The 27,986-nt window shown below is 34.1% G+C and overlaps 1 protein-coding gene across 11 annotated transcripts in view; it reads right to left on the reverse strand.

Annotated features, from left to right (window-relative positions):
• The window catches only part of NBEAL1 (neurobeachin like 1), a 178,014-nt gene that overhangs the window by 42,858 nt on the left and 107,170 nt on the right, over nucleotides 1-27,986 (reverse strand). For all 11 annotated transcript variants that reach the window (XR_012024946.1, XM_072812973.1, XM_072812975.1 and 8 more), the window contains 10 exons: nucleotides 27,694-27,851; nucleotides 25,648-25,772; nucleotides 19,730-19,856; nucleotides 13,866-14,014; nucleotides 12,898-13,031; nucleotides 10,455-10,556; nucleotides 8,971-9,066; nucleotides 8,445-8,569; nucleotides 6,058-6,198; nucleotides 2,794-2,924 (listed from right to left, as the gene is read on the reverse strand). Coding sequence is in view for 10 of the 11 variants with exons in the window: in XM_072812973.1 (XP_072669074.1) it covers nucleotides 2,794-2,924; nucleotides 6,058-6,198; nucleotides 8,445-8,569; nucleotides 8,971-9,066; nucleotides 10,455-10,556; nucleotides 12,898-13,031; nucleotides 13,866-14,014; nucleotides 19,730-19,856; nucleotides 25,648-25,772; nucleotides 27,694-27,851 (1,288 nt within the window). In the remaining variant the exon portion in view is untranslated. The remainder of the gene's footprint in view (nucleotides 1-2,793; nucleotides 2,925-6,057; nucleotides 6,199-8,444; nucleotides 8,570-8,970; nucleotides 9,067-10,454; nucleotides 10,557-12,897; nucleotides 13,032-13,865; nucleotides 14,015-19,729; nucleotides 19,857-25,647; nucleotides 25,773-27,693; nucleotides 27,852-27,986) is intronic.

Raw genomic sequence — 27,986 nt, forward strand, 5'->3', positions numbered from 1 at the left:
AAGGGCACAGTCCTTAGCCAAATTGAGGCTTCTCTTCTCCTCTAATTAAGAAGGAATCAAGTTCCCTTCTTATTCTAAATTTACTGAACAGGTAAAAATAATTACATTGAAATGTATTTTATCAGTTGATTTAAAAAGTAAATGAGAATAAAACAGTTTTAAATTGGTTATTACGAAGTAAATCAGATTAATAATTGATTTTTGGTTGGGAAGTGGGGGATACCATAGACATGACCTAAACTGATTTCTAAACAATAATGCAATATTCAATATTCTTCTTGCATTAAAAATAATATAGTCCCTCTAATAGTTAATTTACAAAATACAGCTCCTTATTGCTTTTTGGTGTAACTTATACTGTATCTATTTTTTTTATTAAGATTTTATTTATTTATTCATGAGAGACACAGAGAGAAAGTCAGAGATAGGCAGAGGGAGAAGCAGGCTCCATGCAGGGAGCCTGATGTGGGACTCGATCCTGGGACCGCAGGATCATGACCCAAGCAGAAGGCAGATGCTCAACCACTGAACCACCCAGGCGTCCCTGTATAACTGATACTTTAAATTTATGCAATAGAAGTGTTATGTTTGTCATAAGGAAAAAAATATATTTGTATACCACTATTCTAAGTAGATACTGACATCATAAAGATTTGCTCATATAGTTAAAATACAGTAGTTTGACAAAATTGTCCCCAAAATGAGGTTTTCTGTTTTCATAGTGGGAAAAAGAAAAGCGTTAACAAAAAAGACCTTCAAAAAAGAAGCTGCCTTAAAATATCAGTGTGTCCCAAAACTGGAGAGAGGTTTCAATGTCATAGAATGACAGGATGCATAGGGCCTGTGGCTTTGCTAACTCAACTATTGTGTAACAGACATAATTGCCAACCCACTAGCCATCCCTCCTTATTTGGTAACAGAACTTTGATTTTATTTAAGTACCCATCCTTGTGCTTTATTTTATGTAGCCTGACTGGTGTAGGAATAATGAGGAAAGGCTATAAGAAAGGATTTCTTACTTTTAAGAAATGACACAAAGAATTAACAATCCACTTCTAAGACACTGTTGTATCTGCCTATGAAGTCTAGAAATGCTTTACAAGTCATTTTCCAACCATGAGAGGGACTAGCCAAGGACAAAGCTGAAACACTTAGAACAGCAGAGTGAAAATACAGAAAGAACTTGGTTTTGAGGATTTTGTTAAGCTACTTGAATACTACCATACCTTGTAGTTTGCACTGTGGAAAATACTAAAATTTTCTTGCTTGTACAATTTTGAGGTTTTACTAATATTTGTTTTCCTAATTAATATTAATATTTGATGACATTCTTAATAATGTAATTTGCTTTCTCCCACCTACCTCATTTATTTTTTTTTAAAGATTTTATTTATTTATTCATGAGAAACACAGAGAGAGAGAGAGAGAGGCAGAGACACAGGCAGAGGGAGAAGCAGGCTCCATGCAGGGAGCCTGACGTGGGACTCGATCCTGGGTCTCCAGGGTCAGGCCCTGGACTGAAGGCGGCGCCAAACCGCTGAGCCACCCAGGCCGCCCCCACCTACCTCATTTCAAACAAAGAAGCAACATACAGTCAGAAAAGGAAGCCAGTAGGACTGTATTGAGACAACAACTTGCTCTAGCGAACATCAGAAATTGTCAAGCTAAGAGTATCTTTGGCATCCAAATTTAATCTGCTCATCCCTCCTCGCCCAGATACCCTGGCTTTGGAGGCTCCAGTCCTATGGCTCAGAGTCCATCAATAGATTCATTTGATTTTCTGAAAGTGACCAATTTTAATTACCTCACTCTGAGAAATCAATGCCCTGCCTCTATCAGTGTGTTCCAGAGTGCATGATCAGACCACACAAAGCCCTGGATATACTCTCCCTAGTGTAGCAAACAACTCTCCTGAAGAAACAAAGGGTCAAACATTAACATTATATAGTAGAGGAGGAAAAAGAAGCTGATAATGGTCCTTTGACACTGTAATTTCCCTTAAGAACACCAATAACAATCTTGCCATTTTTATTGTGCCTAAAAATAAATCCAAAAATACTTCCTAGAGGAGTATTTGGATATTTTTAAAGACTGTATTTGGCTCCATAATTCTCTACTTCAAAAACATAATATAATTTTTCAAATATTGTGGTAACTTATACTCTGTCATTATTTTCAATTTGCCTCTTCTCTTCTGCTCTAAACCAGGAGCCAGCGAACTTTTTCTATAAAGTATCAAAGAATAAATATTTTTCACTTTATGAGCCTCATCGTCTCTACTGCAATCACTCAAATACGATGTTAAGCTATAAAAACAGCCACAGTCTATATGTAGATGAATTGGCTTGGCTGTGTTCCAACAAAACACAACAAATAACTTTGCCCTGTAGATATGACCCACAGACCTATAGTCTGCAAACTGTTGGTCTAAATCCTCATCTTACCTAACTCAAACATTTTTTTCTTCCCTACTCCTAACTCAAACACAGTCTAAGTGGCTAGCTATATGGCTGAAATAGCATATGGCCATCTTTGCTTTCTGGTAAACAGTGTACTCTGATAAATTCTCTCACCAATTCAAATTTGACTCACTTATCATCATTCACCAGAGCATAGCATTTTACTGGAAAAATGCCAGACTACATCTGGCCATCAGTCAAACCCTATTGAATGAATACACAGATACAATGAACCTTAAATACTATAGAATATCACAAAAATGTCCTGGAAGGTATTTTTCAGGATCCTTCACTGGGACCTGTTGAATCAGATTTTTAATCTCTTATTTCTTACGATTTTGATTTTCCAAAAACTCTGGGAAATAGAAGAATTCAGGAATCAGTTCCTTCACATCATATGGGTTGTCCATGAGTGCCTGCCAGGTGGCAGGAATGGAATGGAACTGTCGATCTGCACAGTCAAACCTGCATGTGGAGATTAATAGAGAATAGTGAGTAACAGCAGCCAGGAAACAAGCCTTACACTTCCCTTCAGATTTCCTAATGATTAGAGCTTCTTTTTCAATCATCTTTCTCTTGATATTTGATAACACAATTTGTTTTCTTTCTTATTATAATCTATCTTTCAAATTTTGTTGCTAGAACTAAATATGTAATTTTAATCACTAATATTTTAGTTAAAAGAGCTGAAAAAACAATCATACTGGAGAAAATCTCCACAGATTAAACTAAATTTAAACCTAAAGAAAGGGGGATCCCTGGGTGGCACAGCAGTTTGGCGCCTGCCTTTGGCCCAGGTTGCGATCCTGGAGACCCGGGATCAAATCCCACATCGGGTTCCCAGTGCATGGAGCCTGCTTCTCCCTCTGCCTGTGTCTCTGCCTCTCTCTCTCTCTCTCTCTCTCATAAATAAATTTTAAAAAAAAATTAAAAAAAAAAACTAAGGAAAGGCCTAATTTTTGCTGAGTAAAATTCAATATAGAGAGTGAATAAAAATTATTCGGATATTTTAGAATGACAGAGTTTAAATATTACTATTAATATACATGATTAACAGATCCAAGGAATGCTGCTGATAATCTCTCTATATAAATATCCTTGCAAACTCTTCTGCTAAAAACCAGAGGGTGAGTTAGGGAAATAGTTCTGTGGCTAAAGCTTTTATATTTTACTTGTACGTACTATTATTTTAAGTTTCATCACAGGCCTATGGTAGTTGAAAGAAGCGCAAGTAGCCAGTTGCAATTTTATTATACTGTTCTGATATATTCACAAAAAGCATAAACCCCTCTGTTTCATCTCCTTTGATATTGTTTTCTTGGATTTAGTTAATGACTTACTAAATGATGCTGATGACTATTTTGATGCTTTTTATGCCTACCAATCTTGGTTTGAGGTGAAGCTGAACTTAGCAGAACTCTGAATTTAATTACCGTCAGTGAGTGGGTCATTAATAAAGTCTATTGATGGTGTATCCAAATTCAAGGAGACACAATCTTAATGGCAAGATTTTTTGTTTGGGTGAGGGAGAACAGCTTTACTGAGATATAATTTACATAAAATTCACAATTGAATGGTTTTTCAGTTTATTCAGGAGTTGTGCAATAATCACCAATTTTAGAACATTTTCGTCACTCCAAAAAGAAACCCTGTAGCTATAAGCAGTCACTCTCCATTCCCCCTATCTCCACTCTCTGGCAACTACTAATCTATTTTCTGTCTCTATGCATTTGCCTATGTGGGACGCTTCATGTAAATCATACAACATGTGGCTTATGTCTGATTACATTTACATACCGTTTGTGAGAATCATCTGTGTCATAGCATGTATCTTTTATTCCTTTTATCTACTTACTGCCAAATAATATTCCATTGAACAGATATACCACATTTTATCACCTGACAGAAATCTGGGTGGTTTTTACTTTTTGACTATTACAAATAATGCTGCTATGTACACTTGTATCAAGTTTTTGTGAGACCATATGTGTTCAATTATTTTGAACGTATAGTTAGGAGTGGAATTACTAGGTCATTTGATAATTCTATATTTAACCCTTTGAAGAACTGCCAGACTGTTCCACAGAGGCTGAATCATTTTTTATTTCCACAGGCAGTACATAAGGTTTCCGACTTCCCAATATGTACGTCAACACTAGGTATTATCTATCTTTTATTATAGCCATCCTTATAGATGTGAAGAGGTTTCTCAATTTGCTTTTGATCTGAATTTCCCTGATGACTAATGATATTGAGCATCTTTTCATATGTTTCTTGGACATCTGTACATCTTCTTTGGAGAAATGTCCATTCAGTTCCTTTGTTCAGTTTTTAATTGGGTCATTGTCTGTTTATTATCGCATTGTAAGGATTATTGTGTTGTAGACTTCTAAATACAAGTCCCTGGGGCAGCCTGAGTGGCTCAGCGGTTTAGCGCCACCTTCAGCCCAGGTCGTGATCCTAGAGACCCAGGATAGAGTCCCACGTCAGGCTCCCTGCATGGAGCCTGCTTCTCCCTCTGCCTGTGTCTCTGCCTCTCTCTCTCTCTCTCTCTCTCATGAATGAATAAATAAAATCTTTAAATAAATAAATAAATACAAGTCCCTTATTAGATATATAACCTAAAAATATCTTCTCCCCCTGAAAGGGTTGTCCCTTTCCCTTCTTGATGGTGTCTTCTGAAGCACAGAATCTATTTCTAAAGCTCTATAATCAAATCATGTATTGCAATCAAATCATTTATTGTTAAAATCATTAAAAGCTGAAAAGACCCAGTTAGTATTTTAACAAGGGGAAAATTACCTGCTATCATGTAAATGTAAGATTTGGAGATGGTTAATGTGATCACTGGGACAGAGTTTCTTCTTAAAAGCTAAGCTAAGGCTTACTGTGTTAAAGAGTAAAGGCTAATTTTGAGAGATAAAAACTATATGCAAAGAGAGTACAATGGATAATGTTTATACAGCTCAACTGGTACATAGGAAAGGCGAAATAGTAATGTTAAAGAATAGGACAACATAGAGATAACATGTGAATAAGTAGGGAGCTACAGGGAGGATATACACTAGAAAACGAAAGATTCACAAAGAAGTTTATTTCTTTAGGATTATTAGGAAAGCACGAAACATAATAAGTTATAACTCTGACAGGTAATATGATAATACAATAGCATTTCAGACCAATGTGGGTTGTTGCTAATTATGTAAGAGCCCCTCATTTGTCCTCCTTTTTATTCTTTAATAAATATTTTAAAGAGGCATTGGTTAGGTTTAAATCTCTGACAGACATTCTGGATCTTGGTCTAAATTAGTTCAAACTCTCAATCTCTGGTAGGTTCCTAAAACCAGTAAAAATCACAAAGATACACTAGGTAAAAGTAAAAAGGAATTCTCCTTAAAGGTCATTTGTTAAGTCAATTGGAATGACCCATTCTCAAACTAGTTTGGCTGTTTTTATCTAGAGGCTATTAAATGAATCAAAATCTAACAGAGGAGAATAAAAAAGATAAGGCCTTGTTACATAGTACATGACATGAAAGGCAGAGTTTTCAATGCTAACATGTAGTCTTAAGAAAATAACTTATTTACCCAAAACATACCTTCCACTCTGAAGCTGGATATGGAGGGTGGTGAATGGTTCTGTACGAATAAGATAGTGCATAACTCCAGCAGAATTTGAATAGTGAGTACCATAATGAAATTTATCAATAGTTCCCATGGGATCCTCAAAATTTTCATATCTAAAAAAAGAAACTAAAGTTTTGTAACCACAACAGTAAAATTAAAATTAGGAGGACATAAGATTTATTGCATTACTAGAAACAGTTTTTAAGAAGTCCTTATTAATATTTATTATTTATGTATTCATATATCACACCAATAAAAATAATTTATTAATACTATTTTCTGAACAATATCACTAAAAAACAGGATTCTGGAATAGTTTCATATTATGTAATAATACATATTCACTGTAGATAAGTTAGAAAATACAGAGAACAAAAAAGAAGAAACTTAAAACCAAGTACAGAGATAAGTAACATTAACATTTTGATGAACAGGGCAGTCTGGGTGGCTCAGTAGTTTAGCGCCGCCTTCAGCCTGGGGCCTAATCTTGGGGACCTGGTATCCAGTCCCATGTCAGGCTCTCTGCATGGAACCTGCTTCTCCCTCTGCCTGTGTCTCTGCCTTTCTCTCTCTCTCTCTGTACCTTTCATGAATAAAATAAATAAAATATTAAACAAAATTTTTTTGATGAACATCTGTCACCCTTAATGCATGTTAATATACAAATATATTTCAATATAAAAGTGCTAAAAATAATGTTTACAACCTATTTTTTCATTTAACAATTTTCTATTTACATTTTTCCAACTGAAGTTTATTTTTTATTTTTTATTTTTTTAAAATTTTTATTTATTTATGATAGTCACACAGAGAGAGAGAGAGAGAGGCAGAGACATAGGCAGAGGGAGAAGCAGGCTCCATGCACCGGGAACCCGATGTGGGATTTGATCCCGGGTCTCCAGGATCGCGCCCTGGGCCAAAGGCAGGCGCCAAACCACTGCGCCACCCAGGGATCCCCTGAACAATTTATTTTTTAACAGGCATAGGGTATTTTTAACAGTAACATATATGAACATACAACACTTTAACTATTTCTTTAATTTTATATATAAAGGGTTGTTTCCATTTTTCTGCTATTGTAAGAAATATAATAAAACATCCATTTGTGGCCAAGGTAATGGAAGAAAAATATGGAGGACCAGTCAAGAATTGTGGAAATGAATGCCTAACAATCAAAGGAAAAAGAAGGTAGGAAAGGAGGAAGATGATGGTAGGAAGACCTAAAACAGATAATAAGCAAAGGATATATATAGTGATTCTGTAAGCACTACCACTGTGTAATTGTTTTGAATGGTGGTTTAAATACTGACATCTGAATTAGTGCATATAAAATCTGAATAAGAACAAACAGCTTTTTGAAGAAAATAAACACTAAACTTTTCAAACCAAAATAGTAATTAGCTCATCCAGTTGAGGCCAATTACCTTTCACACAGAAATCATTAATATTGAGGGGAATAAAATCTTTCAGGTCAGAGTCATCTGCATCTATGCAAAAACATATACTAGTGAAATTTAAAACAATATTTCCCGTGGTACAGTGTTAAAAAAATTGTGTTTTTGTTATTGTCAGAAAAGTTTGACTAATGGTAGTGAGGTAACATACACACAGAATTCCACTAGTAAATCAAATCAAATATTAAACACTGCAAAAAGTTCTAAGGTAAATTTGAAAAAAAAAAAGAAAGAAAGAAAGGAAATGTGCAATCTACTCTCAAATAAATCTACATTGTTTGTTTGCAAAACAGTTCTTTGCCCTTATTATCAGAAGTCAAAACTGACAAGTCATTCACAATTTCACATGAAGAAAAAGGGAAATTAAAATTAGATTATTATTTTACCTGTCAGCAGCTTGCTTTGAAGAAAAAGAATTTTAAGACATTCACAGGATCATAAATATAAAGAATTTAAAAATTCCTTTCCTTATTAAAATAGATAACTTTCTAAATATTTCACTATATTTATTCACATTATTTGTCAATGTTGGATTACTACTGATTTTTAAATCTATCAAAATATTCTATTAAGGGTATTTTTGCATGTTTAGATTAGGAGATTAATAAATGTAAAAATACCTGGGAAGAAAAATTACCCTTCACCACATACAATGTGAAAAGAAACTAAACAAAATCAATTTAAATTTGGCAAGGAAATGAAATAAACAGACTATAGTTAAGATATGAGGGACAACTGATATATTCTCAGGAAAACATAGTGAAGGGATTATCAGACTCTGATTACCAAAAGTAGTTGTGCATTTAAAAAAAGTAATACTTAGTTGGCCATAATAGAAATTAATGCAAATTCAAAATACCATCACAAGTGATGGGTATCTTTCAAAACGGATAAAAGGCACTTACTTTTCTCGCATGGCTTTGGCATTTTTATCATTAACTACCCCAATTGGTTTGGAAAGATCTCGAAATACAGATGGATTATTAAGGTCCAACTCTTCTGAAGTATAATCTTGTAAAATCCAAGGAAACTAAAAGAGCCACAATTTACAATTTAGACATTCCTTTCCACAGAAACTACTATCCCCATATATAATATCTAATGCTTATCTAAAGACAAAGAGGGATAGTTTTTAAAAATATTTTTCCCTGTTTCAAATGTTTATTCATCTTTAGTTCCATGACCAGAAGCATCATTTCCTCTAATACCATTGGAATATTTTTAGTGAAGTGAAAAAAAAAAACTTTTATTATTTAATTACTTTTCATGTTTATACACTTTTTGAAGATAGTAGGGTAGAAAATAAACAAAAGGCAAAAACAGTTTTTGTATCTTTTTTAAAGATGAAAAATAATCATCATACACATACATTTTTGTGTATTATAAAGTTGAAAGGAAATTCCATATTTATGTGATTTCTATAAAACTTACCACAGGATACTGCGCAAGGTCATTATAGGTTCGTCCTGCCATTGTATTTATTTGAATGAGGTAGTCAAAATTTGATATCTCTCTGTTTACCCATTTCTAGACAGTACACAAAACAAAAGTTTAAATATTTAGAAGTTACTAATTATAAATGATAGTACTAACAGAATATTTTGTTCCTATTGCCTTGATCAATTTTCTAATACAAAGAATAGAACTTTTAAAAAAAGGCTTAAATCAATGTATTTTTCCTAAATATCCTACCTGTTAAAAATTGGTCATTAGAAAAGGAAGAAAAAATTAAAATCTTTTGTTATAGTAAAAAATTCATAAGAATTATACCTTTTTTCCAATTATTTTATTTAAATATTTTTAAAATGTCAATTTTAGGACTGTCCAACATTGAAAATTTTGTTATAAATTGAAATATTCATAAGTGCACATATTAAATAAAAGCAACCTAATGTATTAAAATGTTCTACAAATTCTAAATAAGTATTATGTTAACTATCCTTAGAAAATTGTCTTGCTAGAGCAAGAGTAGATGGGATTTTGCTATATTAGATATAAAATTTTCTCAAGAAAAATATAATCACTATTTTCTTTTAATCACTTCATTATCCTAGACTGTTAATTACAAAGTGTAGGTATGCTCAAGAATTTTGCTGACAGATTAACATTCACATTTAAGTTTACTCTTTGCCTTAAGCAAAAAATATACTTATGAGAATGGTGAAAAATGAATCTATATATAGAGAGAGATTTTATAGAAACCCCAACTATAATTATCAAGTGCTAACTTGAGAATTACCTTAATGAATAAAGTTTGTTCCACAAAAAAAAACAGGAAATGTACTCCATTAAACAAAGCTTACTCCGTAAGCAATATGAAAGAGCTGCAGATAGCTTCTGAACAGAGTAACACTTAAGATTATTATTAATGCGGATGTGAGAGGGAGGAAAGAGTCAAGAAGCAGAGATCTGTATTAGGAGACTACTGACAGTCATACAAAGCAAAACCAATGGCCTTTCCTTGGATTTTGGTAATAGAAATTCAAGAGATATTGAGATATAGGTGAGAATAAAATATACAAGAAGATTAATTAAATTTGGTTGACAAAAGAATTAAATTTTTTGCCTTTATCCCCATGGTCTTGTGTGTTTTTCCACTTTTTACTTCATGTGTGGATTAATTTATTATTAGAAAACCCCAACAAACTCATTTGTTATATTTTAAAAAGATAAAATTATTAAAATAGAAGAATTCATAAGATATGCTCATGAACCAAATGGTATCATTTGGAAGCTGGAAGGCAGGGCTTTGTGTTAGTGAAACAGAAAGATTCAAAGATAATTCAAAAGATCAATTTGAATGAAAGGTGGTTATCACAACCAAAATAAAACAATCGGAAGAGTAAGTTTTACTTTTAAGCAAAAGCCTGAAATATAAAACAAATGTTAAAAGAGTGACTGTGAAAATTTCCCACCTGTGTCAATCCTGATGCTTTGAATAATTCCTGTGGAGATCTGGTTCCATAACTATTTGGAGAATGAAGTGACAACAGTCTGCTGTATACTTTGTTTCTAATCTAGAAAAAAAAAAAAAAAGCACTTTATAGTTTATTTTTTATTTATTTTTTATTTTTTATTTTTTTTTCACTTTATAGTTTAAAAACTGATCAAGACAAAGTGGGATTATGGCTTTGTAATTATTTTACTGGAATATAATTCACATGCCACAAAGTTTACCCTTTTGAAATACACAATTCAGTGGGCTTTGTTGATGTATATTCACAGAGCTGTGCAACCATAAACATTATCTAACTCTGGAATACATTCATCATCCTTGAAAGAAACTTCATACTGACTAGCCATCACCTCCCAATTCCCACTCCCTCTCATTCCCTGACAACCACTAATCTATACTTTCTGTTTCTACAAATCTGCCTCTTCTGGACATTTCTCATAAATAGATTATGGTTTTAACTTCTCTTTTATACTAAGTTTGGTGAAGTCAAGCCATATATTTTTTGAAAAAGTTATGGTATATAATGGAATGATCAACAGATACTGCAAAACAAAACTAGCTTGAATCCAGTTCACATTTTGTTCTGCCATTTACTAATCATACTGGCAAATCAATTAATTTACTGAGTCTCATTTGTACATTAAACATAATAATCTCTGCCCCTATAGTCTTCTGAATTCTTCTAGGTTACACAAATATAAAGTAATAAAATTCATCTTTGAACTTCAGTATCCTGATCTATAAAAAAAGAATAATAGAATTTGCCATATTGAATCTGAAGGTTGTTATGAAGATTAGATACCATGTATAAATGTGCTTTTAAAACTATAAATTTGGGATCCCTGGGTGGCTCAGCGGTTTGGTGCCTGACTTTGGCCCAGGGCACGATCCTGGAATCCCAGGATCGAGTCCCACGTCAGGCTCCTGGCATGGAGCCTGCTTCTCCCTCCTCCTGTGTCTCTGCCTCTCTCTCTCTCTCTCTCTCTATCATAAGTAAATAAATAAATAAATCGTTTAAAAAAAACTATAAATTTATACAAATGTACAGTATTCAACAGGAGCATGCTTGGTTTAATTATACTAGTGTATAATTAAGATAATAGAAATTATAGATAAGATAATTGATTAATTATCAATATGCACTGAATTAAGATAATTAACTTCCAAAAAAACAATAGCTTTTCATATTCCTATGGGGAAAACTTATTTCTAATAGTAAAAAAGTATCCTTTTGTAAAACTACAAATATGTCCTTTATTTTTTAAAGATTTTATTTATTTATCTGAGAGAGTCAGACAGACAGAAAGACAGACCATGAGCACAAGTAGGGGAGGCAGAGGGAGAAGCAGACTCCCCACTGAGCAGGGAGCCTGATGCAGGGCTTAATCCTAGGACCCTGGGATCATGACCTGAGCTGAAAGGAAGATGCTTAACTGACTGAGCCACCCAGGCACCCCCCAAAATGCCCTTCAAACGTCTGAATAAGATTATCTATAAGTAACCCTGGATCCCACAAATGAACAGAAACTTAGTTATTGACTGTGCTAATTCAGATCATCTCAGAAGCAGATGGCAAAAGAGAATGGAACATTCAAGGATTTTATTAGTAGAGGCACCTGTGATGGAAGATGGAGAACGAGACAAGACAGGGAGAGCTGTCAAAGAATGAAGCAAGTCTGACCTCAAGTGAATAACAGAAGGAAGAAAGGTTGGGGGCAAGTGTCCTAAGTAATGTGCTACAGGTACACAACTATTGGTGGAGCTAGTATCTGTACCCAGGTAATCTGGCTTCAGTGGTAATATCTTAACCACTTACACTATTCAAGAATTTACTCTATTCCTGAAAGAAATATCTGCCCTATTATTATTTAACTGAAGCCAATCCAATTTCATAAATCCTGTCATATTATATATATTGCATATGATTTCACAACTGGATACTGTAAGACACTTATTGGCTGACACTTAATAGTCTACTGATTTACCTACTCATATATAAAAACTGAAAACAAGTACTCTAAAAATACTCAAATATAAATCCCAATAGAATTAATTTACTACTTAGCTCCTAAAGTGTATTTATTTTTCCTCTAATATTTTGACTTCACAAATGAGCAGAGTCCAAAGTTTCATTACAGCTTACTAGTTGGAAAATTCTTTTTTTTTTTTAAGACTTTATTTATTCATGAGAGACCGAGGGGGGGGGGGGGGCGTGGGGCAGAGACATAGGCAGAGGAAGAAGCAGGCTCCATGCAGGGAGCCCGATGTGGGACTTGATCCCAGGACTCTAGGATCACACCCAGGGCCTAGGGCAGATGCTTAACTGCTGAGCCACCCAGGCGTCCCTGAAAAATTATTTCAAGTTAACACTGGGGCTTCCAGAAAGGTCGCATCTTACATACCTCTTTCTTGAAATTGAGAAAGTAGTTGGATTGGTCAACATGAAAAATCTCAAGAGCTGACCTCCTTAAATTGTAACGCCGCAGGTGAATCTCTCGAACCTGAGAATGAGGCCACTTGAAATCAAAGCCTACTCCTGAAAACAGAAGAAATCCTGTGACCAAGGTACCATATGAAGTTACTCATGTTATGCAGAAAATATCTCCTAGTTCCTGACAAAGGTAGCACTTAGGGAAAAGGAATTTAATTTGTTTCACAGAAATCATTTGTTAAATTTAGTGGATGCTTAAGGGTTTCTTTCTTTTCTTTCTTTCTTTTTTTTTTTTTTTTGAGAGAGAGAGCGAGAGGGCATGCCTGTGTATGCAAGTGGGGGACAGGGACAGAGAGAGGGGGAGACAGAGAATCCTAAGCAGTCTCCATACTCAGCATGGAGCCTGACATGGGGGTTGATCTCACAGCCCTGAGATTATGACCTGAGTCAAAATCAAGAGCAGGACATGCAAGTGTCTGAGCCATGTAGGCAACCCTAAATGGTTTAAAAACGTTCACAAAATTCTACAGCTTTTCCTCTTCCTTCTTATGAAAACAGAATAATCCTGATTATTTTATCTCAAAAAAAAATTTTCCTTTCCTCTTTATGTTGGCATTTTAGATTTAAATATCCTTTTTATTTTCAGGCAAAGGGCTAGGTGAGAAGCTGATAGAAATATACAAATAAAATTAAGACTGCATTTTATCACAAGTTTACAGCAATCCTCTCTCACTAAACCTTTTAAAAAATTAATAAAAAAAGCATTCCCTTCAATACACTGTTGAATAATAAATTGAATCCCATATTGACTTTCCATTTCTCCTTTTACATGATAGACCACAATTCTAGTCTCCTCTTACTGTTTTCTTCTCATTAATGATTGATAAACTAGATACTTAACTATTGAACAACAGAAATTATTCCCCAAGAACTCCTCACCATCTTCTTTTTCAATGCTGCAATCATAGAAGTAAATGTGTTGAGTAGTGATTTCTAATCTGCCAGGAATTACGTCAATTATTGTAATGAGTTCACAGTCTTCCGATAACACCAATTTTTCTTTTTGATCCTGTTCTTCTTTCTCATCACTGTAAATAACAAAAATCAACCAATCAAAACACACCCAACAATGTATTCTACGTAAATTGAAGAATATCAAGAAAGAGTATTTGAATTACCTACAAAAATATTTCAGTGCATATTAAATTACTTAAATACTATCTAATAGTTACTGCCCAATAATTCAGTTTCCAAAAAGTTTTACATTTTAATTGTATGTGAAACATTAAAACAAAATATAGTGAATCTTTATTATTACGGGTAGAGGACAGTTCAAACATGTAGCAATAGCAGTGTGATTTAGTTATATTTGGGACACATGAATTAACCAAGGGGAATATATGAATCTGTTAATAAAGGACTGCATCATTAGTGATGTTTTATAAACAATTATCAGAAGCACTAATTATGACTGATTCTTAACTTGTAAAATGACTTTTCAAGAGTTACTGAATCTAGGTAATATCCCCTGACAATGGAACTGGGGATGATACAAAGAGCTACTACTGCAATATCTCACTTAGAGTGAAATCATCTTGTATTAAAAGGACTGTTACACCTTATGTTTTTTGGAGAAGATAACTGGTAACTTAAGAAAGGAAATCTTTAAAAATTATTAAAATTATATGAACTTGTTTATGTCAACAAAATATACTGTTGAAACTGGTCAATCTGTAATCCTGAAATAAGCTTCAAAGAAATATACGTCATATGTAATTAATAATCCCCAAAAGAGTGATGTTCAGAATAAATTATATATTTAGGTCTTAACTCATTTTTGGCTGAAGGTGAGACTTTACAAACAAAAAGTAAAAGTCAGGGTAGATGTTTAAGTCACAAAATTCAAACACGTTCCCTAAGGAACAGAGATCCACTGGCAAAACATAGCAGTCTTCTGCAGCAAGGGACTTAAATACAACCAACTAACTAATTATTGACTGACCACTGAACTATGGTAACTTTAAAAGGCCAAACTTTTTTTAAAAAAAACTTTTCATTTAAAAACAAAAGAAAGGGGCAGCCCCAGTGATGCAGCGGTTTAGCGCCGCCTGCAGCCCAGGGCGTGATCCTGGAGACCCGGGATCGAGTCCCACATCAGGCTCCCTGCATGGTGCCTGCTTTTCCCTCTGCCTGTGTCTCTGCCACTCTCTCTCTAGCTGTGTCTCTATGAATAAATAAATAAAACCTTTAAAAAAATAAATAAAAAATAAAAACAAAACAAAGTTAAAAAAAAAAAACCATGAATATAGACATTACTGGCAACACACAGCAGATAAGAAACACTCCACAGGATTAGTCTAAGAAAGATAGTGGAATGACATACTCAAAATGCTGACGGGAAAAAAACACTTCTCTACTAAGAATTGTATAGCCAATAAAACTATCCTTCAAAACAGAAAGCAATGGTTCTCAGGCAACTGGATAATAACGTGCAAAAGAAAGAATATAGAATCCCACATCATATAAGAAAATTAACTAAAAGTGGGTCAAAGATCTAAATGTAAGAGATAAAGTATAAAACTCTTAAGAAAAAATAAATGGGTTTCAAAACTTAAAACTTCTATGCATCAACAAATTGAAGGAAAACACATCCAATGGAAGAACATTTTTGCAAATCACGTATCTGATAAGGCATTTATAATACAGAACTATTATAACTTAATACCTAAAAGACAACTCAATTAAAAAATGACCAAAGGATTTGCATAAATATTTCTTAAAAAAGATATATAAATAGTAAATAAATATATGAACAGATGCTCAGGATCATTAATCATTAGGAAAATGCAAATTAAAACTACAAGGCACCATTTCAAATCTTCTAGGATGGTATAATAAAGAAACTCCTAGATAACAAAAGTTAGGGTAGATGTGGAGAAATTTAACCCCCCATACATTACTTGGAGTATGTTAAATAGTACAGTCATCGTTAAAATAATTTAATAATTCCTTGTATAAACAAAGAATTACGATATGACTCACAAATTCACTCCTAGGTATATACCCAATATAACTGAAAACATGTTGACACAAGATTTATACATGAATACTCATGAAGTATTACTTATAATAGCTAAAAAGTAGAAATGTGGAAATATGGCCACAACTGGTGAATGAATAAACAAAAGTGGTATATCCATATGATGGAATATTTTTCAACCACAACAAGGAATAAAGTACAGCTTACATGCTCCTCTATGAATAATCCTTGCAAATATTACACTGAATGAAATAAGACAGACACAAAAGGCCACATATTGTAAGAAATAAATGGAATGTCGAAACAGGTAAATCCAATAGAGACAAAAAGCAGATCAATAGTTTTCAGGGGATGTAGAAAGGAGAAAATTTGGAGTGACTACTAAAAAGTACAAGATTTCCTTTCGGAGTGATGGAAATTGAAGCAGTAATCAAACATCTCCCAACAAACAAGAGTCCAGGGGCAGATGGCTTCCCAGGGGAATTCTATCAAACATTTAAAGAATTAATACCTATTCCTCTGAAGCTGTTTCAGAAAACACGACTGGAAGGAAAACTTCCAAACTGTTTCTGTGAGGCCAGCATTATCTTGATCCCCAAACCAGACAAAGACCTCACCAAAAAGAATTATAGACCAATATCCCTGGTGAACATGGATGCAAAAATTCATGATACTAGCCAACAGAATCCAATAGTACATTAAAAGGATTATTCACAAAAAATAAAATTAAAAAAAAAATAAAAGGATTATTCACCATGACCAAGTGGGATTTATTCCTGGGCTACAACAGTGGTTCAACATTGGCACATCAGCCAATGTGATGCAGCACATTAATAAAAGAAAGGACAAGAACCATAGGTTTCTCTCAATAAATGCAGGAAAAGCATTTGACAAAGTACAGCACCCTTTCTTAAAACTCTTCACAGTGTAGGGATAGAGAAAACAAATCTCAGTATCATAAAAGCCATGTACGAAAAACCTATAGTGAATATCATTCTCAATGGGGAAAAACTCAGCTTTTCCCCTAAGGTCAGGAACATGTCAGGGATGTCCACTCTCACCACTGTTGTTCAACATAGTACTAGAAGTCCTAGCCTCAGCAACCAGACAACAAAAAGAAATAAAAGGCATCTGAATCAGCAAAGTAGTCAAACTTGCACTCTTCGCTGAGGACAAACTCATTCTTCCACTGTATATGGAAAACCCAAAGACTACCTCAAAATTGCTAGAACACCTACAGGACTTCAGCAAAGTAGCAGGATGTAAAATCAACATACAGAAGTCTGCTGCATTTCTATACACTAACAATGAGACAAAAAAAAAAAAAGAGAGAAATTAAGACGTCAATGCCATTTATACCTGCACCAAAAACCATTGATACCTAGGAATTACCCAACCAAAGCAGCAAAGATCTGTACCGTGAAAATTATAGAACCCTCATGAAAGAAATTTAGGGAAACACAAAGAAATGGAAAAACATTCCATGCTCATGGATTGGAAGAACAAATATTGTTAAAATGTCTATGCTACCCCTTTAAAGCACTCTAGACGTTCAATGCAACAATCCCTACCAAAATGCCATCAGCATTTTTCAGAGCTGGAAAAAACAATTCTAAAATGTGTATGGAACCAGAAAAGACTCCGAATAGCTAAAGGAATGTTGAAAACCAAAGCTGGAGGCATCCCAAGTCTGGACTTCAAGTTCTATTACCAAGATGTAATCATCCAGACAGTATGGTACTGGCACAAAAATAAATACACAGATCAAGGGAACAGAATAGAGAACCCAGAAATGGACCCTCAACTCTATGGTCAACTAGTATCTGATGAAGCAGGAAAGAAAACCCAACGGAAAAAAGAAAGTCTCTTCAACAAATGGTGTTGGGTAAATTGGACAGCCACATGCAGAAGAATGAAACTGGATGATTTTCTTACACCATACACAAAAACAGACTCAAAATAGATGAACGACCTAAATGTGAGACAGGAATCCATCAAAAATCCTATAGGAGAACACAGGCAACAACCTCTTTAACCTCGGCCACACCAACTTCTTGCTGGACACGTCTCTAGAGCCAAGAGAAACAGGCAAAAACGAACTACTGGAACTTCATCAAGATAAAAAGGTTTTGCACAGCCAAGGAAACAGTCGAAAAAAAACAAAGACAACCGACAGAATGGAAGAAGATATTTGCAAATGACACATCAGATAAAGGGCTAGTATCCAAGATCTATCAAGAACTTATCAAACTCAACACCCAAAGAACAAATATTCCAATCAATAAATGGCCAAAAGATATGAACAGACCTTTCTCCAAAGGAGACGTACAAATGGCCAACAGATACATGAAAAAAGTGCTCAACGTCACTCAGTATCAGGGGAATTCAAATCAAAACCACAATGAGATACCACCTCACCCCAGTCAGAATGGCCAAAATTAACAAGTCAGGAAATGACAGATGTTGGTGAGGATGTGGAGAAAGAGGAACTCTCTTACACTGTTGGTGGGAATGGAAGATGGTGCAGTCCCTCTGGAAGACAGTATGGAGGTTCCTCAAAAAGTTGAAAACAGACCTATTCTATGACGCAGCGATTGTACTACTAGGTATTGACCGCAAAGACACAAATGTAGTGATCTGAAGGGGCACGTGCACCCCGATGTTTATAGCAGCAATGTCCACGATAATCAGACTACAGAAAGAGCCCAGATGTCCACTGACAGATGAATGGATAAAGAAGATGTGGTGTGCGCGCACACACGCACACACAAACACACACACACAGAGGAATATTATTCAGCCATCAAGAAGAATGTAATTTTGCCATTTGCAAAGATATGGATAGAATAGAGGATGTTATGCAAAGTAAAAGAAGTCAATCAGAGTAAGATAATTATCATATGATCTTACTCACGTGGAATTTAAGAAACAAAACAAAGGATCATAGGGGAAGGGAGGGAAAAATAAAACAAGATGAAATCAGAGAAAGAGACAAACCATAAGAGACTCTTCATTATAGGAAACACTGAGGGTTGCTGGAGGGGAGGGAAAGGAGGATAGAGTAACTGAGTGATGGACTTTAAGGCAGGCACATGATATAATGAGCACTTGGTATTATGTAAGACTGATGAATCACTGAACTCTACTTCTGAAATTAATAATACATTATATATCAATTGAATTTAAAATTTAAAAATATAATAAAAACAGTAAACTGTACTATTGGTCTTAAAACATATGAAAGTCTGTATTTATGACAATAATAACACAAAGGAGAAATAAGGAAATCAATATATTTTCATTTAATACTGATAGATGCCTAATTGCTGATATAGCAGTAATGATAGATCCTGAAAAGACAGCTGACCCTTGAGTAATGCAGCGGTTAGTGGCACTGAACCCAGTGCAGTCAAAAATCCATTAATAAATCTGACTCCCTAAAAATTTATCTCTTAATAGCCTACTGCTGACCAGAAGCCTTACCAATAACATACACAGTCTATTAACACATTTTGTGTTCCTATAAATAAAGTAAGCTAGAGAAAAGAAATGTTTTTAAGAAAACTATTTGGAAGAAAAAATACAGATATTTACAGTATATTACTGGCTGAAAAAATTTATATATAAGTGGATCCATGAAGTTCCAACCTTTATTATTCAAGGGTCAGTGTTCTTAGGATTACAATCAAATATATTCAACAATTTTATAATTTCATTTTTGAGAACAAAATAATTTTTAATTCTTTCAAATGCTTATACATACGTATTTACTCTGGCTGTTACGTCTTCTTCAGGAAGGTCTAATTTATCTTCCTCCATATTGCTAACTTTTACTTGTTTCACTACTTCCAAAAGCAAAGAATCACTGGAAGGCTGTGAGTGTTGGACACCTGTTTAAATAAATACAAATTATCTATTAAACACAGTAAAAGGGGATCCCCGGGTAGCTCGACGGTTCGGCGCCGGCCTTTGGCCCAGGGCGTGATCCTGGAGTCCCGGGATCAAGTTCCGCATCGGGCTCCGGGCATGGAGCCTGCTTCTCCCTCTGCCAGTGTCTCTGCCTCTCTCTCTCTCTCTCTCTCGAATAAATAAATAAAATATTTAAAAATAAATAAACACAGTAAAAAATAATCTCTATAATTTGTTAATTACATAATAATAATATGTATTTTTTTTTCATAATATCTATTATAAAGTAAAGGAGGAGGGGTGGGGAATTGGGTATAGGGAGTCAAAATGTGTAAACTTCCAGGTGTAAGATAATTAAGTATTAGGGATGTATAGCATGATGACTATAGTTAACAGTGCTATATGGCATTTTTGAAATTTGTTAAAAGCAGATCTTAAAAATTCTCATCATAAGGTAAAAAAAAGTTTGTAATTATATGCTGTGATAGATGTTAAGTGTACATTGCTGTAATCATTTTACAATATGTGTGTAGCTCAAGTCATTATGAGCTACATCTACACAGTATTCTACATCTTACACAGTATTCTATGTCAATTGTATCTCAGTAGAACTGGAAAAAACTAAGGTACTTAAAGTTTTCTAAGACAAAAGAACAGGGTGCCTGGGTGGCTCAGTCAGTTAAGCGTCTAACTCTTGGTTTCAGCTCAGGTGGAGTCATGGGCTTGAGGACTGTGTTGGGTTTCTGTGCTCAGCAGGAAGTCTGCTTGGGATTCTCTTTCTTTCCCTTTCTGTACCTCACCCCCCCCCCCCCACTCATGTGCACTCTTTCAAGTACATAAATCTTTAAAAAGAAGAAAGCAATTACTAGAGAAAAGTTTTTATATGTGATTCAGAGTAATCTAGGCTGTGATCTTAAAAACCATTACATGTATAATAAAAGGAATGTTTTTAAAAATGTTATCTATTTTTAATAATGATATTATTTATGTTTCAAAATGGGTCAAGTAATCTCTTTAATCTAATTTAATTCTAAAGCACGTCAATATGTCATAGATAGAATTTTCTCACTGTATTAATAGAACTTTTACTTTGTCTTTGTATTAAAATATTAAGAAAGATGACAAGTATCTTTTTTTTTATAATATTGTTTATTTGAGAGAGAGAAGAACAGAGGGAGAGGGACAAGTAGACTCCATGCTGAACATAGAGCCTAACGTGGGGCACAATCCCAAAACTCCAAGATTATGACCTAAGCCAAAATCAAGTTAGATGCTTAATTAAAAAAAATGAACCATCCAGGCACCCCAAGATGATGACAAATTATCTTTAATTGTTAGAGAATACATAACTCAAGAGCTGGGGCACATGAAATTTAATAAATAATTCTGTATACAAAAATATGCAATAAATATAATACATTTTAGAAATAATACATTTTTAAGAGGGCAGGGCTAATGTAATAGGAAGAACAAAGGCCATGTGTGAAGTGGTAAACTTAAATTCTGTTCTGCCATTTATTAACCAGGTGACCCCTCTGAATCTTTGCTTTCTTAACTGTGAAATGGAGATACATCACATTACACTAACTTTATACTTGGCAGCTATCATTATTGTACATTCACCTCTCAATTAACTGAGGGGCGTAAGAATAGTAATAACTGCATAATTTATAGGTAGGACTAGGAAAAATTTATGTATGTAACTATGAATAAGAGTATTTCAGTTGTGGGAAATACAAATAATTCATACTAAATAACAAAACATTATAGGGGTGCCTGGGTGGCTAAGTCAGTTAAGTGTCTGACTCTTGGTTTCTGTTCAGGTCATGATCTTAGGTTTGTGAGATCGAGCCCTGCATCAGGCTCTGTGCTAGGTATGAAGCCTGTTTAAGAGTCTCTCTCTCCCTCTGTCCACCCTACCCCTAATAAAAAAGAAGAAAACAAACAACAAAAAGACCCCTAAATAACAAAGTATTATAAAGATGACAAAATCCTCCTTTAATTTCTCAAAAGGTATCATTGCTCAGACATTAAAAAAAAATCAAACAACCTAATGTACAGTTGCATTTTTCTGTTTAAATCTCCTTTGATCACACCTTTGTCTCTACCCAGGAAGCACTGGTTCACACTATTCCTAGAAGAAATAACTACTTTCACTGAATAGGTTTCTTCATATTCTTCATGGTCTCATTTTTTTTTAAATTTTATTTATTTATTTATTCATGAGAGACATAGGGGGAAAGAGAGAGAGGCACAGACATAGGCAGAGGGAGAAGCAGGCTCCATGCAAGGAGCCTGATGTGGGACTCGATCCCAGGTCTCCAGGATCGGGCCCTGGGCTAGGGCCCTCGCTAAACCGCCGAGCCACCCGGGTTGCCCGGTCTCATTTATTTCATATGGCAAAATTTATTGTTAAACATTTAATTAAACAAAGATTGCACATTAGAACATGCAATGAAAACTGAAAATAAGGAATCTAGATATTTCTGATACAAACAGAAAACAGACTTTATGTAGACAGATGACATTACGAAAGAGTGTAAGTTCAAAATTTGATGAAAGATTGGTGAGTAAGGGGCACCTGGATGGCTCAGTTATGGTTAAGCATCTGTCTTTGGCTCACGTCACGATCCCAGGGTCCTGGGACTGAGCGATGAGTCAGCCTGTCTGCCTGAGAGAGGAGTCTGTTTCTCCCTCTCCCTCTGCTCCTCTCCCTGCTCGCATGCTGCTCTCTCTCAAATAAATAACTTTTTTTTTTTTTTTAAAGAAAAGAAAGACTGGTGAATAAAATGAGGATGGGAATCATGTCAGGCAAAGAGGCCAGCTGGCAAACTACAGTTAAGTTTGGGAAAAGGTACCACCAAGCTAAGCCATGGCAACAGCAGAAGGATGAGAATAAGATTCAAAAGATATGCAAGGGAGAATTAACAGGACACTGTACCTAAAAAGCTATTATGTATAGGGGATTAGGAAGGATGAAGACAGACTCATGGCTAATATTAATGATATGGAGTAACTAATAGATGAAGAAAATAAAACTAAAACCCAAGATACAAGAGAAGCAGAGTCTAGGGTGAGGAGTAGACAAATGAGAAAGGATAATTTAATTACAAAAATCTTATGTGGAGGCCTCTGTGGAAGAGGTATCCCAAAAGACAGACAAGCAATTGGAAATCTTGGTCTAAAGGTCAAAAGGCAGGTAAGAATTAGAAATACAGGTGAGAAAACACCTTTATACATACATATATATATGTATGTGTGCATATACATATATATGTATATATATATATAGTGTGTGTGTATATATAGTGTGTATGTATATACATATATATATAGTGGTGAAGTCGTGAGATCACCTCTTCAGAGTAAGCACTGGTAAAAGGCAAGATGGCTAAGTATGGACCTAGGAACATGATTATTTTCAAGGTAACCAAGAAAAGATGAGAAATTGGTAAGAAAATTAGGAGGTTAAGCACCAGCACTAGAAAGAAAGATACACTTACAGAGGAGGATAACTACCAAAATTTAGAGATAATAGAAACAATGTAAGGACTAAAAGTAAGTTGTTGAAAATACTAAGGAAAGAATATCTAATGAAAAAGTACGGACAAAAAAATTTCTCTAAAACCAAAATAAAATATTTTTTTCTCTCTAAAACCAAGTATTTTATGATATATTTAAGAATACACTTTATTTTTGACTATTTAAATTCCATAATTCATAAGCAGTTGTGTTCCAAAAGAGGCTTCACAAATCACCTGTTTGAAATTCACAATGAATTTCCCATCAAAAATGTTACAGATAACGGTTAACTTTGTAGTTTAGCCAACAATGTAAAAACTACTCTGTACATTTGCAATGGGAGGCTTACAAACAGTAGGGTTATATGAAACAAAACAAAATAGAATATTTTAAAAATAACATGAATTCTGGCAGCTGATAAAAATACTTATAGACAAAAAAATACTTCTAGACAAAAATAAGGAGTTGACTAAAACATTTTAATTCTGAAGTATAGTTCAGGAGATTTTAAAGAGCTTTAGAGTTTTTTGTCACTGGTTTTATAGTATTTCCAATTTCACTTTGAAATGTATGAACTTTGTTTCTTCTTTATTATCTTACTATCACTAACATACTTGGGATATTTTTGGAAACGAGGTAAGGAGAAAAACTGAGAGATGAAAAATAGAAAACATGAATTTTCCTAGACTAAAACTAAGAAGAAGGGACATAAAATTTTATCTGTGTACCTGTATAAAGGGGTGAGGAGAAGAGGAGGAACGGGGATTTCCTGGGGTAGGATTTCTTGCCAAAAATGAAGAAAAAATAGGAGATGCTATTCTTTAAGTATTACTAGATTCAAGTCATTTACCAAAGATACTGGCTGAGTGATAAGCATTATCAAATTCCAATGAGAAAATATAATTGTCTCAAGATACAAGTAGGCAGGACAAGCTATATATAAGTATAAGATACTCTCAAAGTTAGAGTTTCTTTCATGTGTGGGGCCATTATTTTGCACTAAGGAAAGTTAGTTACTGTGTCTGATTTATTTTTGAATGTAAGACCATAAATGGCAGGCATCATAGACAGCATTCTTGATTAATACATGGCATCAACTGTATTGGCCAATTATTAAGGCAACTTTTAAAAAGCTGGTACTTGAATTTCATCTAAAATTTAGTCATTAAACACAAGGTGGCTATAATGAAGCAATTTAGTGTACACATGACTGAATAAATCAATATTTTGGGTATTTCACAGACTGTCTTCAAAAAGAGAGATACGGGGCAGCCCGGGTGGCTCAGTGGTTTAGCACCGCCTTCAGCCCAGGGCATGATCCTGGAGACCCTGGATCGAGTCCCGCGTCAGGCTCCCTGCATGTAGCCTGCTTCTCCCTCTGCCTGTGTCTCTGCCTCTCTTTCTCTCTGTGTCTCTCATGAATGAATAAATAAAATCTTTAAAAACACAAAACAAAACAAAACCAAAAAGAGAGATACCAAGTCAGATGATTAGAAAGGAAGGATTTCCTAAAGAGTTGTATAGACTCTTTAGAACTTTTGCACTTTTTTCTAGAAAAAAGCATTGGCCCATCTAAGATACTAAAGGTCTAAAAAGAACAAGTTTTAGAACAAAGATTTAAAGGATTTCTAAGATTTCTAAATATAGGGATGCATGGGTGGCTCATTGGTTGAGCTTCTGCCTTCTGTTCAGGGTATGATCCTGGGTCTAGGGATTGAGTCCCACATTGGGCTCCCCATGGGGAGCCTGTTTCTCTCTCTGCCTTGTCTCTGCCTCTATCTCTGTGTCTCTCATGAATAAATAAAAATAAAATCTTAAAAAAAAGAATTCTAAATATATCTAAAGTTAGCCTCAGTCTTGGTAAGAAGATGATTAAGGGAAAAGAATCATTGTTTCAATGTACCATCATAATGGATACAAGAGACAACGCATTCATTGCACATAAACTACAATATAATTTTATGATTGCAAATTATGTTTTTCTTTGAAAAATTACAATTAATTGATACAGGAAGTCATCTTAGATTTAGGCCAAGGTAACAGCATTTAACATATACAACCATTTAAATATCAAGTAATTCCTGTACAACAAAGCTTTGTAAATGGTATCTTAACATTTTGAAAAAGAAGTAATTATAAACTGTCACACTTCAATCATGAGTAAGGAATTTTGAAACAATTAATAAAAACAATAACCAACCCATCAAGATCCTATCTTCAACAAATAATTAAATAGGCATTGGAACTCACCTAGATTATCTCTCAAAGCACTAGCGTCTTCATGAGTTTTGAAGTTATGATTTGGCACCAATTTAAGTCTCATGCGGGAATAATTTTCTACATTAGCTAGTTTCCAGTGAATTGGATTTTGTTTCCTATGAATATTAATAAGTAAACAAGTAAAATTACTTAGCTTGAAGTTACAAAGATTGGTTGATTGAAATAGAATCAATCTATTTGATTGTGGAATTTTACATCTGGATAGCACCATTTTATAAAAACTTCACGTTCATTATCTCATTTGACCCAAACAACCCTGAAAGAAAACCAATGTGGATATGCATTACTGCAGTTTATATATGAAGAACCTAAGGCAGACTAAATCATTTGCCTGAGATGCCATGTTGTTTACAAGTAGCATAAATAAGAACTGAATATAAATCTTTACACTTCTAGCTAGTATCTTTTACTCTTTACCTGTTCAGTGGAAATTCTTAAATATACAATGAGTTTATCCTAAATACAATGTTCAAAATAAAATAATTTTACTATAAATAAGGGGAATATAATTACAAATAGATCAAAGATCTAAATATAAGAGCTAAAACTCTTAGAAGAAAAGAGAGGAGTAAATCTTTGTGACCTTGAATTTGGGAGTGGTTTCTTAGATATTCTATCAAAAACATGCAACAGAAGAAAATAAGAGATAATTTGAACTTTGAAATTAAAAAAAAATTTGTATACCAAAGGCTACTATCAAGAAAATGAAAAGACAACCTACATATGTACAAATCATATATCTGATAAAGGTCTATTACTGAGAAAAAGAACTCTTATAACTCAACCACAAAAAGTCAAACAATCCAATTTAAAAATGGGCAAAGAACTTGAATAGACATCTCTTCAAAAAAGATATACAAATGGCCAAATGAAAAAATACTCAATGTCACTGGAAATACAAATCAACATCATAAGATACCACTTCACATCCACTAGGACAGTCATAATTAAAAAATTGGAAAAATTTTACAAATATTGGTAAAGTTGTGGATAAACCAGACCCCGCAAACAATGCTGATGAGAATGTTAAATGATGCAGTTACTGTGGAAATTGTTTGGCAATTCCTAAGTTAGACAGTGGATTATCATATGACCTAGCAATTTTACTTGTCGGTATATACTTAAAAAGAATTAAAAACAAATGTTGAAACACTCGTTCACAAATGCACATAACAGGACTATTTATGACAACCACAAGGAAAAAAACACAAATGTCTATCATCTGATGAGTGAATAGACAAAATGTGGTATTAATCACACAATGGAATATTATTTGGCCATTAATAAAGTAACTACTGATACATGCTACAATATAATGAAAATATTATGCTAAGAGAGAAAGAAGCTAGACACAAAAGGTCACATATTGTATGATTCCATTTATATAAAATATCAAGAATAAGCAAATTTGGAGACAGAAGGACTGGTGGTTGCCAAGGGAAAGGGAATAATACAGAGTAACAGACCAATGGGTCCAGGGTTTCTTTTTGCAGTAATGAAAATGTCCTGAAGCTGGAGAGTGGTAATGACTGTACATTATGAATGTAGTTAATGTCACTAAATTGTATATTTAAAAAAACAATATACATGGTTAAAGTGGTAAAGCTTATATTATGTGCATTTTACCACAATAAAAAGGGTGGGATACATATACATATAAATATGAAATATATTTCAGTAAAATATATGTAACTTGAAGGATCAAGTAAATAATCTGTAAAATACTGAAATACATAACATCACTCACTAACTCTAGCAGTATCATGAAGACAAATTCAAGACTTAAATCCTACATCACAGGGTAAAAGGAAGGGAAATAATAACTGCATGGTGAAAAAACATATATACAAAGCTCTGAACTTCCGAGACCTGTAATTCACAAAAGACAACGAAATTATTTAAAAGCAATTTTTAATTAAGTTGAGTGTTTTAAAAATTGGAGAGGTCACTGGCTCAAAAAATTTTAGGCAGGAGTTTTAAAGAAGAAAGTGTATTTAATAAATAATATCCTACTACCTTTCAGCCCAAGGTCCCCTTTCAGATGTAAGATAGAGCTGTACTGCCTTCCAGCGTCTCAGAGTGATTAACTGTTGACTGCTAAGTTGTTTAAGCGTATTATTATACCTCATGTTCTCTTGGCGTGCTTTTCGATTAAATGGCTCCACAAAAAACTCCTGAAACAGCAATAAATAATAGCACTGAATCATAAATTTAAATAATTTTAAAAATCTGACTCAATAAAATCACGCAATAAAAGAAGTGGTAACTAACCAACAGTTATTTTCTTATTCCATTAGAACAACTTACTT

This window comes from Canis lupus, chromosome 36 (assembly GCF_048164855.1).
Source record: "Canis lupus baileyi chromosome 36, mCanLup2.hap1, whole genome shotgun sequence".
Classification (NCBI taxonomy): Eukaryota; Metazoa; Chordata; class Mammalia; order Carnivora; family Canidae; genus Canis; species Canis lupus.